Below are 20,321 nucleotides of genomic sequence, written 5' to 3' on the forward strand. Positions count from 1 at the left end.
CACTTTGTGTTGCTATATGGGGGCAAACTGTTGAAATCTTCACTTAATATATACTAAACTGAAATTCTGTATATAAAGAGAATTGAAAATGAGTCTTGATGTGAATGGAAGGGGAGAGGGAGCGGGAAAGGGGAGGGTTGTGGGTGGGAGGGAAGTTATGGGAGGGGGGAAGCCATTGTAACCCATAAGCTGTCCTTTGGAAATCTATATTCATTAAATAAAAGTTTAATAAATGAAAAAAAAAAAGAATCTGTCCTTGCCTGATCAGATCCCTCAAAGGAGCACCTCTCAACTGGGGGGTATGAGCCTGACTGTCCATTGTCTGGAAGCAGAGTAGGTAAAGAGATGGTCAGATTTACTGTTTAATATGGAGAACCTCACTTAATGTTTCCCTTTGTATTATTGCCCCATACCCCAAGATGTATACATGTGCTTCTCCAGAGCACCACACACCTTTGCCACAGGGCACTCCTCTAGAGTTCTTCAAGGATTAGAAGTGGCAGTTGGTATACAACACTGAGCGCAGCTGTGAACAATACATCAGGCCTACCTTTACCCTATCAGTTGCAAGTGCTACATGCAGTCAACTCTTGGAATGCCAATTACATCATATCTTGCACTGCAAATTTCAGCTTTCTCAGAGCTTTTCATCAGTTTCCACTACATTCACCTTCCCTCCAGATTCCAGATTTGAGTTCCTTTTGCTCTTTTTTTTTTTATCCTTCTAATATTTGTGGGTTAATGCCTCTTTTTACCAATGTACCTTTAATGTCATTATTTAGGATTTAGGGAGAGAACAAAGAAATCATACATTCGGTCTCCAATCTTTAAATATTTTTATGGCATAATAAATCCTATCTTTGTTGTCAAACTAGTAGATGATTAGGATAGTCCTTCCTGTGTTCAAGCAAAGGAAATTAAGCTGCCCAGACTTTTATAATTACCTGCAGGTAAAATTAAAGCTTTTTCTTACTCCTATAATAAACAGCCATCAAAAAGAGAAAAATAAGTCCCAAGTCAAGAAATCCTCCCCATCGCTGATTATAAAAGAAATCTGGAAAACAGAGCAATCTTGCAGATTCCTTTACAAAAAGGAAATCCACATATAATTAAACTGTGTTCCCAGAACTCTTCTTTGAGAAGAAGAGAGGTTTATGTAAGAGGACATGGGTCCTCTAGAGAAAAACTTCAGTATAGCATAATAATTATTCTTGTCACTGGCTATTAGGTACTTTTAAAAGATGTGGAATTAAAGTGGCTCCCATTTAGCCAATTTTCCAGGTTAGATAAAACAGGGTTGCAGAGCACCACCTGAAAAATCTCTTATGTGGCATTCCAGCTGTATACATCTCTTCTCTCTGAAATTGTCATTTTCACATGAACAGACACAGACATTTTGCCCAACATGGCATGTCTAAGTCCTTACTCCAGGATGAATGATCCTGTGGGATTCTGCCCTGGGGCTGATAGACGGAATAGATGACTCCTCTGAATTGGTTATATCCAATGAGTCTTTTCATCCCTAGGTTTAACAGATATTAAATTGCAAAGGAATGTTGATGCTGAAGGGGAGTAAATTATTGCAACCCTGGGGATTTTAACTGAATCTGTTGGTTACCACTCAGCTGTGCAGGGCCTAATGGAATCTTCCTTTATGACATTAAATTGATGAATTTTGGATACAGCGATTTGACCTCTCCTCACTGAGCCTTTTCCTCTTTCCTTAAATGCGTGCTACATACTATTGTTAGAATGGATTTTCCTTAGGATAGGATTTCCTTGACTTACCTTTATCATTATATTGTTCTTTTGTTTACAACCATTAGTGACAGTCTGAGAGGATCAAGTCTGGATGCACGTGTCCAGCTTTCAAGATCTTTTCTAACCCCACATGCTGGATAGAGTGTCTCCTCACTGTCTCAGGTCCTTGCCTACCTGTGTTCAATTCCCCTGGCCTGAAATTCCCTTTCATTTATTCAGAATTAAGTGTTTCATATGCAGTTAGTTATGCCAAGTAATGGGGAACAGTGCAAACTCTTTGCTAATTAAAAACAAAGTCTAACAGGGGAAATGAATAAGTAAGAGGTAAAGGTGATGAGCTGTTAAGGCTTCCCAGAGCAAAGACTGTCCAAACAGTGATCAAATAAACTAGGGGGAGTTAGCCAGGGGAGAGACAGATGACACAGACAGGGCAAGAAGACAGATCCCATCGGAGAATATCATTCTGCCACTCAACTCCATCCTAAAGATCCAGTTTAAGTCTTGTGAACCCACAAGATTTTTTTCTCCTTGATCTCTTGATTGGTGTCATGGAAAAGGACAGATATTTTTCTCTCTTTTCTTCACTGCTGAGGGCCCTGGAGCTCTCTTCAGTTTGGTTTTGGAGGGTCAGCTGATAGGAAATGTAGCCTTGGGAGAGGAGAGAGCCTCTCTAGGTTTGGGCCTCAGTGTGGCTCATTTGGGACTTCACATTGGAAATAATGGCCATAAACACATAGTATACCTGGTTTTCCATTTGCTTGTTGCTACTTTTTTTTTCCAAAGCCCCTGGGGAGGATTATCACAGATTTGGACATCCTGGGTCTCAGTAAAATACTACACAATAGCATTTCCCAGACTGACATCAGACCTGTAATAGTGCCTGTTATTTCAAGATGTTTTTGAGCTAGAAACCTAGGAGTGAAAGGTTCATTACTCCTCTGGTGTCTTCTTTTTTTGAACTCCATATTATCATGCGCCTTCTCATTAAACACAGCTGCTCTGCAGCTGTTGGCAGCAATCACAAGCGTTCAGGACTAACCTGTGGCCTAACACAAAGAATAGTTGTTCATTAAACACCGTTCAGTGGGGGTAAATGCAGAGCACACGTTTGCAGGTGACTACATGAAAAAAAAAGTACAGAGGACGAAGGTGGAGCAGAGTGCTTTTTCAAGTTTCTCAGGTGGTAAATTACTGATTCTAAAAAGGGAGAATCCATTTTTTTCCCAAAGTCTAAACAAAAGAAACAACAAAACAGGCTTCCTCTTCTCATTAGGCACAAGAAATCAATTTCATTGTGTTTCAAGAAATTCAGTTACTCTCTGCTCAGAGCTGAGGAGCTGGGCTGTTGCTATTCCAAAGCCAATTGTTAACACTTTACCATTTGAGATGGAGCCACCCTATGCAGGGAAAAGAGGAAGTTTAAAAGTGTGGATGCTTGGGCCGGCGCCGAGGCTCAATAGGCTAATCCTCTGCCTTGCAGCGCCGGCACACAGGGTTCTAGTCCTGGTCGGGGCACCGAATTCTGTCCCGATTGCCCCTCTTCCAGGCCAGATCTCTGCTGTGGCCAAGGAGTGCAGTGGAGGATGGCCCAAGTGCTTGGGCCCTGCACCCCATGAGAGACCAGGAGAAGCACCTGGTTCCTGCCATCGGATCAGCGTGGTGCGCCGGCCGCAGCAGTACACTGGCTGCGGCGGCCATTGGAGGGTGAACCAAGGGCAAAGGAAGACCTTTCTCTCTGTCTCTCTCTCTCACTGTCCTCTCTGCCTGTCAAAAAAAAAAAAAAAAAAGTGGGGATGCTATTCGGATCAATTGGAGAGCCCTTCCCTGCAATCAGCAGCTGCACAACCTCATTAGATTCTGGAATTATAGGCTTTTTTGTTAGAATTTTGGTGGTATTCACCCTTTCTGACATTGTAAACACATGGTTGAAAATTCTACTATATTTTAGAGATGTCCTAATAATCATGTATCCATTTAGAAAAATTGGCCCTACTAGTATATTATCAGCCTATGCAAAAAAAAAACTTACTGAGTGTTTGTCCCTAGTAAAAGATGCAAAAGTTTTATCAGGTGCATTTGTAGGTTTAAAGTAATTAGCGAATATATCTGCCAAAATAAGCTACAAGAGGGAGTGCTTTGCCAAGACCTTCTGCAGCTTGTCATTGTAAACAATGAGAACGCAAGAAAGGACTGGCTGGGCTGATTTTGATATCTGCCTTACACATTTCTTGTATAGGTTTCTCTCTGACATTATTGCTTTGTTTATATAACCATTGATCTTCTCAGTGATACTTATCGGTGACTGAATTCTGAAATCTTTCCTATCACTCATTTTTCTGTATTTCATTAAGTACTTAGACTTGCTGAGTTCTCAGGTATCCCTAACAGATCCAAGATCACTTTGTCTGAATGGCTTTTCCCATCATTTCCGTATTTTCAAGTAATACCCATTTGTGAAACAAATTTGAATGTCACAGAGAATCTCTGTAAAATGGAATTTCATACCTGTTTCCATATTTAATATTTTACTCATCTGAAACCCACTGGCAATTTATTTGCCCTTCTCCATTATATTTATCAATTTGTATCCTGCAGTATAGATTTAGTGTTTATGTTTTAGATATGTAGAATTTATCTTCCTTAATAACTAGCATATGTTAATGGTATCTTTATATCTTCCCTAGTGTCTTTTAAAGTCTGTCCCACCTATGAAATCCTCAATTAAATTTTTTAAATAAATGACGGACAGTAAAAGAAACATAGAATGGTCTTTTCAGAGGCAAATAATCAGGTAAGCACCCAGAAGGGGCCCCTGCCATTCTTTTTTAGTCCACTAACCTTCATTTTTAGTTTGCACTAGTATAAGGACTAGTCCCTCCATAAACATGGAGTCACTTAAAAAACCCAAACCATCATATGAAAACATTTAGTTGCCTTTCTTGGCGAGTTTGCTCCTCTGTAGTTTCCATGGCACATTCCAAGGAATTCTGGAGAGACTGCAGCTGATTCATAGTCTCCTTCAATAAAAATCGAGTTACAAATTGTTCCAGATTGGAGGCTTCTTGGTAGTCCTAAGGGCAACAAAACAGATGGAATTAGAGTATTGTCGGGGAAAAACTCCAGGAATGGTTTCCTCCCCAGGCACCATTATTCTCAGATTAGTCCATCAGTGGGAGAGTAGAGGGAAAGAAATGTGTTGGGCTGTGGTGACTTTGGCAGAGTTCTAACCACCTACCATAAGTTGATGGAAAGAACTGTTTAAGGGACTAGAAACCTGTACCTTCCTTAAGGTTAGATTAAAACGCAAGAGGCAGAAGTAACTCAAGATTTGTCCTGTGTTGCATTTAAATGATGACCATGCCATCATATATTTTCTCTATTAGCAACAAAATGCAGTCACGTTTCAGCAATTGGCTTAATTCCCTCTGGATGTATTTATTATGCGTGATCTGTATTATACTGAAGTCAAAGGAAATTATGTGTAGTTATTTTGAAATTCAGAAAAATGTTAGGCTTGGAATATTTAAACAGCTTACTAAATCTGCTAATGTCCCTCTTTCACTAATTTTACCTGAAGCTCATTTGCAACTAATTTCTACCAAAACACATCAGCCACAAAAGCACCATTCATTCCTGCAGTTCCAAGTCTCCACAGAGATCACTACAGAATTGATAACTGGGCTTGCAAATTTGGTCAAGGTAGCTGGACGAGCTGTGGGTGGTAATAACTGTTGCTCTTGTTTTCTAAAGTCTCAGGCAGGGATGGGCATTTGGCACAGGGGTAAGTTGCCACTTATAACCACATCCCAAACTGCAGTGTGCGGTTCTAGTCCTGGCTCCTCTGCTTCTGATTCAGCTTCCTGTTGGTATGCACCCTGAGAGGCAGCAGGTAACAGCTCAAGTAGTTGGGTCCCTGGCACCTACGTGGGAAACCTGGATGGAGCTCCATGCTTCTAGCTCTGGCCTTGTGGGAATGTGGGAAGTAAACCAGCAGATGGAAGATGTCTCTCAATGTCTTTCAAATAAATAATTTTAAAATTTAAAAATGAATTTTTAAGGTGAACCAAGAAAGAAAATCAGGTTGATGTGGAACGCCATGGTTTTAGAGCCATTCTTTCAAGGCATGGGACCAATCACTTAAATCTGTTTTCTGAGAGTCTTTGGTGGGAATGGTATATTCAAGTTTAGCCAAGGGGAAAAAATTACTTAGCTCTGTCTCTAAACAAAATGATTTTGTTGTTGGTTGAAAATATAAAATTTAAAAGAATGATGGTGACATGATAATGCCATGAGTCATGATGTGCTAGGGAGTCTTAGGGCATGGTTGTAAATCCAAATATATTTTAGTTATTTAGCCTCTCTCCTATTTCTCACTTATCAATCAGGCATGCATTCCAACTTAAAACTTTGTATGCTTCGATCAACTCCAGATAAGGAAGGCACAGGCCAGTGTTTCCTAATCTAAATTACTTCGGAATTTTCTTGTTAACAGAAGCAGCTAATATCATTGTAAAAAAAATGCTTTCCTAATTTGAAATAGTGAATAGTTTTTTTTTTTTTTTAAGATTTTATTTTTTTGAAAGGTAGAGTTAGACAGTGAGAAGGAGAGACAGAGAGAAAGGTCTTTCATCTATTGGTTTAACTTCCCATATGGCCATAATGGCCGGAGCTGAGGCAATTTGAAGCCAGGAGCTTCTTCCGTGTCTCCCACACAGGTGTAGGGGCCCAAGGACTTGATCCATCTTCCACTGCTTTCCCAGGCCATAGCAGGGAGCTGGACCAGAAGAGGAGCAGCTAGGACTAGAAACGGCACCCATATGGGATGTCAGCACTGCGGGCAGAGGATTAACCTACTGCGCCACAGCACCAGCCCCGAAAATTTTTAATCATCAGTCTCTGTCAGCTCATTCTTTGGAAGTAACAACTCAGGAAATTTCTTAACTGCCATATCTAATAGTCACATTTAAAAATTGAAAGCTGGAATATTTTAACTCCATTTAAGATCCTTATCATGAAACAAGGATTATATGCCAATAAATTTTTGCTTACTACTTATTGGAAATACAAACTTCAAAAGATTTTTCAATGTATTTAAAAATTTATAGAAAGGGGACAAATTTCATATATTTTATGTACACAGCTTTAAGTGCATAATAACACTCCTTTAAATTAAGGAAACCTTTGCTTTGAGTTGGAAAGAAAATGTGATAGAAGGAAAGGCTTGATTCTTTGAACACCATTATTTCCATTTCACCAGTACATATTTTTAAATTAAAATTAAAATAAAGACAAAACATAATTGCAGAGTCAAAGATTGTGCCAACTTTATTTGCATTTCAGTATATACTATGACTAATCCAAAGCAAGTGATCAAAAGTTTTATACCCATTTGTAGGCAGCTTTGAAAAGTGAAAGCATATATTTATGGAACAATGAAGCATAGTGTTGGCTTTATTCTTTTCTCATTTAAATGTTACATATTTCTCATGTCACAACCATACAAAGATTTTGTTTCTTTTTTTTTTTCTTTTAGTCAATTTACACACTCTAGTCAATGCAATTTGATTTTAGCTTCTTAGATGCAAAGGTCATGTCTTACACTTACACTTCTCACAGTGCCCAGAGTAGATACTCATTCAATACTTGATTGAAGATAGATTCCTAACCATGAGAAATTATTTTATTTGCTATTGTAATTTCACATAGATAGATTCTGTAGATGTTAAAGATATTTAAGGAAAGTTGTATGACACAATTGGCTCCTCCACCATTGCCCCATCATAGCAAACAGCAAATTGTTATACTCCACTTCTATCTGATGAGAGTTTGCTGTCACTAACCAGATAACATTAAGAAATTGCTGGGGCCGGCACTGTGGCATAGCGGGTAGAGCCATAGCCTGCAGTGCCGGCATCCCATATGGACATTGCTTTGAGTCCCAGGTGCTGCACTTCTGATCCAGCTCTCTGCTATAGCTTGGGAAAGCAGTAGAGAATGGCCCAAGTCCTTGGGCCCCTCCACCTGCGTGGGAGACCCGGAAGCTCCTGGCTTCAGATCTGCCCAGCTCAGGACATGTTGGGAGTGAACTAGCAGATGGAAGACCTCTCTCTGCTTCTGCCTCTCTGTAGCCCTACCTTTCAAATAAATAAATAAATCTTTTAAAAAAAGAAAAGAATGGTACAAACTATTGGTTCATATTTGTGATGTAAATGTTGATGTCTTCACATTAAGAGAAGAGGGTTATTAGGCTCTGGAGTATTACAATTTTTGAATTAGTTATGAAAATGTGCTGTTATATGCTGCCTTTTGGTGATAAGGGGAAACAAGAACTTATTTTCCAACATTGCTACTTTTCCTTCCAGACTCAGCTCATGACACTGTCTCTGTACAGCTTTTCTTCCCCTTGACCCACTACAGAATTAGACATACTTTCTGTGTGTTCCTACAACACTTTTCCAATACCTAGGGTAGAGGATTGATCATTTTATGCTGTATCCGTTGTTCACGTGTCTATCTCCCCATGTTAGGCCAGATCCTTCAGACTAGAGAAAACTTACAGAGTAGGTGAGGAATAGAGTGACACATGGAGAGTAAGGTACCACTGGGAGTGTCAAAAGCCTGGAATAGCTTTTGTCACTCATCAGTTACCAGCTGCCTCCCTGGGATCTGGCCCTTGCTGGTTGGAGCAGCTGCTTCCCAACTTGCCCAGTCATATGGGCTCTGGAATAAAGGGAAACACAGCTTGGTTCTTAACAGATTGTTTCTCCTTATTTCATGTTCTAGACCATTTGTTAGTCTTCTTCCCTTCCCTTATTCTGAATCTTAGGGTTTGGGACTGCAGACCCAGGTGGCATAGATCCAATCCCCCTTCTCTTCTCTCAGATACACAGATGTTCCTTTGGAAGGAAGTGGCAAAAGAAACACATGGAAAATTAAATAGATAACAAGCTGGAAAATGTCAAAGCTTGGCTTTTTTCTTCTCAACAAATGTGTTGGTTGTGGTAGTACAAAAAGGGATTTTTGCATCCTTGACTCCAAAGAAAACTAGTAGACTGGTGTACGGCATGTGTTCCTTTAAGTAAAACCTAGAATCGCAAGAAAACTTCTACTGTCTAATCAGAAAAGAAGTAGACATTGTTAATCAAGTAGCATTAAAGCTTCTGTTTTTTGTCTGTGAAAAGCCAGAATGTAAACATTTCAATTTGCATGTTTCATTTTGTGGAGCTAGAATAGGGTTAATAGAATAAGGTTCATTCAAGTCAAAAATCCTAGCACAGGAAGCACAATGCTTTGAAAATTGGGTTTCTTAGGGTTCTGTCTGTGTGCATCTTAACTGTCAGCTCATTTTTCCATAAGCAATCTCTGCCCATCTGGTTGATGGAAGAGTAGAGACCCTTGCTATTAACCCACTATGAATCATTGCGTTAATTAGGAAAATCAGAGCATCAGACTTCCCTTTTTGTGTAGCCCTATTTGAAAGCTAATCAAGTCAGTGACATCTAGTCTCATCGTGTCTTGTTTATAGGATCACATGCAATCACATTTAGCAGGGGGTACTGCTTCTGACTGGCTTTTGATCTAAGCCCCTGCAGCTCTCACTATTCTTGAGTGAGACATCTGCATCGGCTTCTGTAACAAGAAGAGAAAAATCACTTTACAAAGATAGGGTTATCTTTTTCTCTTTCTTGACTCTTCTCCAACTTACTTTAAGAGCTTGTTTGGAGGTTCTAGCAGGGGGGCGCAGCTACTCGTATACCCTTGACCGAAGACCGGTCCTCTTCTAGCGGGGAAGGTCGTCCTCTTCGACCAAGCGCACAGCTTTGGGAGGGATGCACATGGAGCGGTGAGGGAGGAAGGGGACACCCGCCTAGCCAGCCAGATCAGCCGAATCAACCCTGGCGATCAATGGGGTGACAGATGTCACAGCCAGATCACCCTCACATCCAATCCAACTTACTTTTAAAAATACTAATAAGGTGGGGCTGGCATGGTGGCGCAGGTTAATCCTCTGCCTGCGGCGCCAGCATCCCACATGGGCGCTGGTTCTAGTCCCGGTTGCTCCTCTTCCCATCCACCTCTCTGCTATGGCCTCGGAAAGCAACAGAAGATGGCTCAAGTCCTTGGGCCCCTGCACCCCTGTGGGAAACTGGAAGAAGTTCCTGGCTCCTGGCTTCGGATCGGCGCAGCTCCGGCCGTTGCGGCCATATGGGGAGTGAACCAACAGACGGAAGACCTTTCTTTACATCTCTCCCTCTCACTGTCTGTAACTCTACCTCTCAAATAAATAAATAAAATCTTTAAAAAATATTAATAAGGATTATACTCAATATCCAAGTTCTACTTCTTTTTAAATAGTTTTAGGCTTTCATTTTAAATAACACATATGTACATATACATATACATGTATATATTCATACTGGGAGAACACTATATAAAATTTGAACCTTGGGGCAGGCGCTGTGGTGCAGCGGGTTAACGCCCTGGCCTGAAGTGCCGGCATCCCATATGGGCACTGGTTCTAGTCCTGGCTGCTCCTCTTCCAACCCAGCTCTCTGCTGTGGCCTGCGAAAGCAGTGGAGGATGGCCCAAGTCCTTGGGCCCCTGCACCTGTGTGGGAGACCTGGAAGAGGCTCCTGGCCCCTGGCTTTGGATCGGTGAAGCTCCAGCCGTTGCAGCCATCTTGGGAGTGAGCCATCGGATGGAGGACCTCTCTCTCTCTCTGCCTCTCCTCTCTCTGTGTAACTCTGACTTTCAAATAAATAAATAAATCTTTTTAAAAAAATTGAGCCTTAATAAAGAAATTAAAGAACTGGTTCTTTTCCCCACTTTTGATTAATTTTATACACAGAAAACCAACTCTATAGTAAATAAACTGCTCAACAAATTGCACAGAAAAAACAAAAAACAAAACTATTCCTCAGCAGTTGAGATAAGGGCTAGAATTGGTTATTAAATGTCTTAAAATGAACTGAGATTAACTCTAGATATATCTTAGGAAATCCTAGATGGTAAACAAGCGAGAAAAATAATTCCATAACACAGATTTCCAAGGATTGAGGGGATTATAGATTCTTAGGTTAGTGAGACAGCTTATAATTTTGGAATACCATATTATTCAATAATCAGTAAGTTGAAATAATGTATAAGCATCTTTTTACCCCTAATTTTCTACAGTTTGAAATCAGAAAATACTTTATAAATGAATCATTTATTTTTAAAAAATATTCTTTATTCACTTGTTCATTCAAAAGGGTGGGGGTTGATCTTCCACCCTCTGGTTCACTCCCCAAATTAGCTGCAACAGCCATATCTGGTCAAGGCAGAATCCAGTGATCCAGGAACTCCATCCTGATCTCTCACATGGGTGGCAAGGGTTCAAATGTTTGGGCTGTTTTCTGATACCTGCTCAGATGCATTAGGAAGAGGCTAGAGCAGAGGTGGAGTAGCTAGGACTTGAACGAACACTTGGATACGGGATTCTGGCATCAGAAGTGGCAGCTTAGATTGCTGTGCTACAATTCCAGCCCCTCTGATTAATTTTATTGTTTAAGATCTTTACTTGGACAAGCTCCATTGTGAAAAGCTCATCCTAGAATTCTCAAGGACTTATTTCGTGTATGCATCTTTTCTCTGGTTCCTTCTATTGATCTGACTCACACCAGGAGACCCTAACACAAAAATGGGAGCTTTGGATATTTTTGTCTAAATAATAACCCCATTCTGCTGGGAATTAATGCTCTTCAAACAAGCAGAATTTTAGAAAAATTTACATAGGTATGAGGATGAGGACATCTACAGAGTAAGCCCAAATCTAGAGATTGATACCTAACAGATGAAGACCCCATATCATATTCATCGAAATCTAATAGCATAGTATGGTTTTTAAGAATCTGGGTCTAAAGATAGTCACACAAAAGTTCTGATCTGTAATTGTGCCACTCAACAGCTGTGTGAACTTGGGAAAGCATCCAAGCTTTCTAAGTCCTTATTTCCTTAGCAGAGGAAGAATAGATATTATAAACTTACTATGAGGATTAAATAAATGTATATAGCATACCAAGCACAAAGTATGGTGTTTGTTTCATAGTTTTGATAAATGTTTATTCTTCATACATCTAAGGCACAGGAGAAGGGATATTACAAAGTGTAACAGATTACTGGCTCAAAATTCACAAGACCTGAGTTTCTCTGATGTGATGATAGCTCATCTCAGAATTATTGCTAGAATAAATGTATAGCTGGTAGTCTTGCCACCTGTCACTCCCACCATTGAGATCTGAGATGCCATCTGCCAGGAGGCCTTCACAGAACCGGCAGAAGGCAGTACTCCAGATTGTGAGTTAAATAAACCTAATGTCTTTACCAATCACCCAACCTCAGGGATTTTGTTACAGCAACCGAAAATGGACTAATACAAACTGTGGAGAAATATGGCATGTTAAAGGGATGTCCTAATTCCCCAAATGATGACTACTGCAGAATACAAACTCCTCAAAATGTCTAGCTGATGACTGACAGCTGTAAATATTAAGCTCAGGACACAGTCCAGCCAAGTAGCTCAGCCTGCCCAAACCCAAGCGTCAGCAAGACACAAGGCAAGGGAATAAGGAATACCTTAAAATCAGCACTGAGGATAACCATTTGGCTTTTTTGTTTTTAACTTTAAAAACTGTTTTGTTTTAGGAGAGGCACCAAGATGGTCGAATAAGAAGGGAGCTTACTGCTCTAGTCTAGGGGAAGATAGTTTTAAAATAAGTGGAGAGAGAACAATCTCAGGGAAGAGTTAGGGAGAAAACGGCAGAGGGAACACCATGCAGGGATACTTTGCTATACCATGGAGGGTGTGGATGTGCGCGATTCAGGAACCCAGCAGCCAAGAGCCTCAGCATCAGCTTTGGAGAGTAAGGTGAGCCCAGAATGTAGCAGCCCAAGCCACTGGCTTTAAAGCTATGGGAAGAGGCTGGCAGGGAGGACACTATACCTGCCAACCTAGAGGGAAAAAATGGGGCATACTTCTCTTTCCCCAACCACCCAGCACCAGTGTCCTATAACAAGCTGAGAATGGGGAGGGTGTCATTTTGGACATTCGTTACAGCTGCACCAGCTCCTGTCCACGTGTCCAGCAACCAGCCAGGAGGAGAAGCCTGAGTCTGACTGGGAGAACTGACCGGTGGCTGGGTGGTTTACTGGGGGAGCCTTGTGTGCTGGGACTGTGAAAACACTGTGGCTGTGTGTGAGGGCACAGGATATGGATGAGTCTTTGGGCAGTCACTGTGGGCAGTTCCACAAACTCGGAGACCCCTGGTGACAGTCACTGCTATGGTACCTGTGCTTATACCAAGGACTGTATGGATTCTTTGTGTGGTTCTTGTGGTAGCATGGATGATTATTGTACCCACTGGGGTTAGCACATAGCATTGTACTCCTTGAAGGAGAGGACTTGATCGTGAGACTACAACAACAGAGCTACCTCCCCTCTAATAAAAAAACAGAGAGATTTATCATGCCCAACTTGAGTGTCACCTTGGATACTCCCCTCACCCTGGAGCATAGAACAGAGCTCCCTGGCCATACCCAGCACACGCCTTATGGTAGTCACTGGAAGAGTAGACACTCCACTGATCCACAAAGTCATAGTCAAAAGATAAAAGCCATCACAGGGGGAAAAAATCAAAAGTATTTTCACAAATACAAAAATAAATGCAGCAACTCAAGAAATGAGAATAAGGAAGACAATATGATGCCCCCAAAGGAACACAACAACACTTCAATACTAGAATGTAAAAATGAAGAGTTTGAAGAAATGCCAAATGGGAATGTAAACTGGGAAAACCATTATGGAAGACAGTTTGGATATACCTCAGAAATCTGAATATAGTCATACCATACGACCCAGCAATGCTACTTATTACCCAAGGGAAATGAAATCAGCAAATACAAAGAGTTATCTGTACCCCCATGTTTATTATAGCTCAATTCACAATAGCTAAGACATGAAATCAACCTAAATGCCCATCAACTGAAGACTGGATAAATTGTGTACTCTATGGAATACTGTACAGCAGTAAAAAAATCTGGTCATTTGCAACAAAAGGGCTGAATCTAGAAAACATCATACTGAGTGAAATAAGCCAATCTCAAAGGGACAAATAGCATATGTTCTTCCTGATCTGTGATAACTAACAGAGCACCTAAAAGGAAACCTGTAGAAGCTAAATTGACACTTTGAGAAGCAATGTCTTGAATAGCCCTGGTCTTGACTGTCAAGGAAGATTTTTTTTCCTTCTTAACACCATTGGTTGAACTCTTTACTTAACATAGAATGAATCATACGTGTATAAAGTCTATTGAAAATAGATCCCAGTAAAAAATAAGAGTGTTGAATTGATCATATAGACAGGATTAAGTGTTAAAGGGATCATATAAATAAGATCAAGTGTCTGGTAATAACAGTAGATAGCATTAAAAAGAGAATGTTCCAACATGGAGTCCATGCAGCAGACTCATAGAATGACTCACTCTAAATAGCACTCTGACCTCAGAATCAACCCTTAAGGCATCTGGTCTGGCTGAAAAGCCCAGGAGAGCATTTCAGACATGGAAAGCAAAGATGCTGAGGTAAAAAAAAAGTCCTACCTGAAGGATCTCTGGGAATGAGACCTCAGTGGAAAGAAGGGGACATCAAAGAAGGATGTACTTTTTTCTGAAGGGAGGAGAGAACTTCTAGTTTGCTTATGGCCTTGTCTAAATACTGACAGTGACTGTGGACTCAAGGTTTTTTTTTTTTTTTTTGACAGGCAGAGTGGACAGTGAGAGAGAGAGACAGAGAGAAAGGTCTTCCTTTGCCGTTGGTTCACCCTCTAATGGCCGCCGCGGTAGCGCGCTGCGGCCGGCGCACCGCGCTGCTCCGATGGCAGGAGCCAGGTGCTTCTCCTGGTCTCCCATGGGGTGCAGAGCCCAAGCACTTGGGCCATCCTCCACTGCACTCCCTGGCCACAGCAGAGAGCTGGCCTGGAAGAGGGGCAACCGGGACAGGATCGGTGCCCCGACCGGGACTAGAACCCGGTGTGCCGGCGCCGCAAGGCGGAGGATTAGCCTGTTGAGCCACGGCGCCGGCCCTCAAGGTTTTCATAGCCTTGACAGCTCATGTCAAGAGCCTCAGGTGATCACTGATGTCATACATAAGATTTGTTAATTGTTAAATTAACAACAGGAGTCACTGAGCACTAAATTCCCATGCAGGACCTTTGTCCTTAATGAGTTGTACTATCAGAATTAACTACAAAATTTTTTCTCAAACAGTACTTTATACAGTGTGTGTGTGTACACGCATGTGTAAATTGTTGAAATCAGTATATAGTTGGTCTTCTGTATGTAAAGTTAATTGAAAATGAATCTTAATGGAGAATGGGGTTGGGAATGGGAGGAGGAGGAAGAGGTTGGGTGGGAGTGAGGTTGGGTGGCTGGGTATGGGGGAGAGAATCACTATATTTCTAAAATTGTACTTATGAAATTTGTACTCATTACATAAAAGGTTTATTTGGAAAAAATGCCAGAAATGAAATTCAAAAATTGATTGTAGGATTATTTAGAAGTAATCAGAAGCAAACCTATGAACTAAAAAAAATCCATACATAAAACACAAATTCTTATGAAATTGAGATTCTAAAGAGAAATCAAAACAAAATACTGGAAATGAAGAGTCAATAGAACAAATAAAAAATGCGGTGGAAACCTTAACAGCAAACTCGGTGAGGCAGAAGAAAGAATATCCGAGTTAGAAGACAAATCTCTGTAAATTTTTATAGTCAGACAAAAAGAAAAAAAAAAGAAATTAGAAAATTAAAAAACAGCATTGGAGGTCTATGGGATACTATCACATGACCCAACATATGGGTCTTATGATTTCCTGAAGATGTGGAAACAGAATGGATAAGAAGGCCTCTTTTAGTGAAATAAGTACAGAAAACTTCCCTAATTTGTATAAGGAAAGGGTTTTTCAAGTATAGGAAGCCCATAGAAATCCTAAGACAGGACCAGAAAAGATCTTCACCATGACACACTGTAGTCAAACTCTCCACAGTAAAGCATAAATAAAGGATGCTGGAATGTGCACAAGAAATACCAGATTACTTTCAGAGGATATCCAAATAGACCCATAGTGACTTCTCATCAGAAATCCTACAAGCAGGAGAGAATGCTGATATATATTCTAAGTCTTAAGAGAAAAAACTGTGAACCCAGAATACTGTACCATGCAAAGCTCTCATTTAGGCATGAAGGTGAAATAAAGACCTTCCATAGCAAACAGAAATTGAAAGAATTTGTCACCACTCATCCAGCCTTACAGAAGATGCTTAAGGATGTTCTATACACAGAAACTCTGAAACATGGTCATCACTATAAAAGAAGGTGAAGGCAGAAAATATCCCTGTAAAGGTACAAAGGAAATCCAAAGTAAACAACAGGAATATTTATGGGAAAATGGCAGGGGCAAGTCATTTCTTATCAATAGTCACTTTGAATGTAAAAAGCCTCAAGAATCCAGGTTAAAAGATACAGACTGGCTGACTGGATTAAAAAACAAAACCCATCTATTTGCTGCCTACAAGAAACACATCTCACCAACAAAGATAAATGCAGACTGAAACTGAAAGGATAGAAAAAGATATTCCATGCTAACAGGAACCAAAAGAGAGCTGGTGTAGCCATCCTAATATCAGACAAAATAAGCTTTGACACAAAAACTGTTGCAAGAGACAAAGAAGGGTACTATGCAATGATTAAGTGATCAATTCAACAGGAAGATGTGACTATAGTAAATGTATATGCAGCTAGTTACAGGGCACCTGTCTATTTAAAATAAATGCTGATGGATCTAAAGGGAGACACAGACTCCTATAGTATAGTAATGGGGGGTTTCAATACCCTACTTTCAGCAATGGACAGATCAACCAGACAGAAAATTAGCAAAGAAACAAAAGTTAATCGACACTGTTGACCAAATGGATCTAACAGATATCTACAGAACTTTTCATCCTACAGTTGCAGAATACATTCTTCTCTCCAGTGCATGTAACTTTTTCTAGGATAGACCACAGAACAGGCCATAAAGCAAGTCTCAGCAAATTCAAAGGAATCAAAATCATACCATGCATTTTCTTGGATCACAATGGAATGAAGTTACAGAAGAACAACTCCAGAGTCTCTAGAACATATCCAAACACATGAAGACTGAACAGCATGCTCCTGGATGAACAGTGGGTCACAGAAGAATCAAAAAACTGTTGAGGAACAGTTGTTTTTTCATGTTATTCATTTAAATCTTAGTATAGAGTTAATCTTCATATATAAAGTTAATTGAAAATAGATCTTAGTGGGCCGTTGCCATGGCTCACTTGGTTAGTCCTCCGCCTGTGGTGCCGGCATCCCATATGGGCACCAAGTTCTAGTCCTAGTTGGTCCTCTTCCAGTCCAGCTTTCTGCTGTGGCCTGGGAGGGCAGTGGAGGATGGCCCAAGTGCTTGAGCCCCTGCACCCGCATGGGAGACCAGGGGGAAGCACTTGGCTCTTGGCTTCGGATTGGCACAGCGCCAGCCACAGAGGCCATTTGGGGGGTGAACCAATGGAAGGAAGATCTTTCTTTCTCTCTCACTGTCTAACACTGCCTGCCAAATAAATAAAAAATAGATCTTAGTAAAAAAAAATGGGAATAGGAGAGGGAGGTGGAAGAAGGGTGGGAGGGTGGGTACAATGGGAAGAATCAATCACTCACTACATTCTCAAAGTTGTATTTATGAAATGCATGAAGTTTGTATACCTTAAATGAAAGTTTCCTTGGGAAAAAGTAATGTTTAGCTGGCGTTTGGTAAGCAGTAGTAATAGAACCCTCCCAAAGTTCTTTTCACATGTGTTTTCTATTGCACAACTGCTACCTTGGTTTTCTAACAATGCATACCTTTTAGAAACATATTTGTTACTTTATTAAAGTGGTGGCCAGCCTCAGGCCTTACCTCCACTCTGCCCAGGTCAGAGGTCTTGGAAAGCATCCTGGAGAGGGTGGCTCCCCAGCACCCAGGGCCCACGTGACCCAACCACCAGGGCAACTGGGGAACAGCACTAGTGGTCGCTTCCTGGGTACCTCAGTGCGATGTGGCCTCAGCCCTGACTCTGGACCTGTGCAGAGCTGGCTCAATGTGTCATTGTCCAATGAAGACAAAATAGAAACTCAGTGTGTGTGATTATGGGTTCGGAAGGGAGTCTTGCTGCTTGGGTTCACCCAGAAATCTGGGAAAAAGCTTAGCTGGCTGGATAATTTGGTATAAAAATTAGTAAGTTTTAGATCACATATTTTAACAGTGTAGAGTTCAACTGCTATGCCAAATGTATTATATCTTGCATTCCTCTTTAACACCTCTGAATTCTGTTAGCCAAATCCTCCTCCAAAGCATCTTTTTCCAGAATCTTACAAAATTCTTTGTCTCTTATGTTTTTTTTCTTCCTTTCTCTTCCAGATTTTTACATGTTTATTGACTAAGACTCTTCCATTCTGTAGCCTATATGAGTCCAGTTTATTTATCTAAGGCTTTCACAAAAACTGCAATAGACAATTACAACAAACAAGATGAAAAGATATTATCATCAGCCTCAAATTACAAATCAGTAAAGCCAAAATCGGTGACAGCCACAAGAACTGCATTACATGGATTACTGGACATGTAGGAAGAAACAAAGGGATTTGTCACAGATGTGAGAACAAAAGTAGTCAACAAATACTCACTAGAATAACAATGGCTAAGCTGGGAAAAACAACTGACACTGGGAGATGTTTCACCCCAAAGTGAGTTAGTACAAAAATGAGAAGGCACACAAAAAATCCTGGTAAAGCATATCGATTGGAACCACGTAAGCCACTGAAAACTCTTGAAATCGGACCAACACTCAGGACAACCTGTCAGGAGTGGAATCAAAATTCAGCAGGATGAGTCACAAAGAAAAGTAAATTCAGATAAAAGTGCAGGACAGAAACAAAGCCAGGAAGTCACAAAGGGAAAACTATGGTATTTTTCAATACTACAAAGAACCAACAAAGCAGCAGCTCTGTGAAGTTAGAAAAACAATTCAGAATACAGCCTCCTTTGAAAAATTCAGAAATATTTGTTTTAAAAAAGAGCAATGAAATTATTTATGACAAATTCTACACAATATCAAAATAAGAAAAAGGAAAATAAGGAGAAGATTTTCCCTGCAGATAGTAGAAGCTGATTATCAGACAGACAAGCCCACAAACAAATTAGAGAGTAAAAAACTTATTTCAAATGAGCTAACAGGGGCTGGCACTGTGGCACAGCAAGTTAAGCTGCTGCTTGCTATGTCTGCATACCATCTGAGCACCAGTCCAAGACCTAGTTGGCCATCTTCTGATCCAGCTCCCTGTTAAGGTGCCTGGGGGAGCAGCAGAAGCTATCTTAGGTACTAGGGACACTGCCACTCCCACGCTGTGGGAGATCTGGATGAAGTTCCAGACTCCTGGCTTCAGCCTGGCTGCTCAGCCCTGGCCATTGCATCCATTTGGGGAGTGAAACATATACTTTTAATAAACACATTTATAAATTTTATAAACATTTTATTTTTTCTTTTTCTTTTTTTTTCTTTCTTTTTTTTTTTTACAGGCAGAGTGGATAGTGAGAGAGAGAGACAGAGAGAAAGGTCTTCCTTTTTGCCGTTGGTTCACCCTCCAATGGCTGCTGAGGCCGGCGCATCTCGCTGATCCGAAGCCAGGAGCCAGGTGCTTCTTCTGGTCTCCCATGCGGGTGCAGGGCCCAAGGACTTGGGCCATCCTCCACTGCCTTCCCGGGCCATAGCAGAGAGATGGCCTGGAAGAGGGGCAACCGGGATAGAATCCGGCTCCCCAACTGGGACTAGAACCCGGTGTGCCGGCGCCGCAAGGTGGAAGATTAGCCTGTTAAGCCACGGCGCTGGCTTATAAACATTTTATAAGCATACCTTTTAGAAACATCCATCCATGGATGGAAGATCAATCTCTCTCTCCCTCCCCTTTCTTCCCTCCCAACTCTGCCTTTCAAATGAATAAATCTTTAGAAAAGAAAATGAGCTAAAAAGATTTTATTTATTTGACAGGTAGAGTTACAGACAGTGAAAGAGAGAGAGAGAAAGGTCTTCCATCTGCTGGTTTACTCCTCAAATGGCCACAAAGGCCAGAACTGGGCTGGATCCAGAGCCAGGAGCCTCCTCCAGGTCTCCCTCATGGGCGCAGGGGCCCAAGCACTTGGGCCATCTTCCACTGCTTTCTCAGGCCATCAGCAGAGAGCTGGATCGGAAGACGAGCAGCTGGACTAGAACCAGTGCCCATGTGGGATGCCAGCAAGGCAGGTAGAGCATTAACCTGCACTATAGCACGGGCCCCCAAAACTTTAACATTTTAATCTCAATTATTTTTAACAGATTCAATGTGATTTGTAGATATAATTCTAAGAACATAGAAAAAGATATTAAGAAAAAAAATCTAAGAAATGACAAAATAAAGTTAACATAAATCAG

General features: G+C 41.0%; 1 protein-coding gene across 1 annotated transcript in view; it reads right to left on the reverse strand.

The window, feature by feature from the left end:
- The window catches only part of NECAB1 (N-terminal EF-hand calcium binding protein 1), a 221,807-nt gene that overhangs the window by 46,297 nt on the left and 155,189 nt on the right, over window positions 1-20,321 (reverse strand). Inside the window, exon 6 of the mRNA XM_062189509.1 lies at window positions 4,696-4,832. Within this exon, the coding sequence (XP_062045493.1) occupies window positions 4,696-4,832 (137 nt within the window). The remainder of the gene's footprint in view (window positions 1-4,695; window positions 4,833-20,321) is intronic.

This window comes from Lepus europaeus, chromosome 4, assembly GCF_033115175.1.
Source record: "Lepus europaeus isolate LE1 chromosome 4, mLepTim1.pri, whole genome shotgun sequence".
In the NCBI taxonomy this organism is placed as follows: Eukaryota; Metazoa; Chordata; class Mammalia; order Lagomorpha; family Leporidae; genus Lepus; species Lepus europaeus.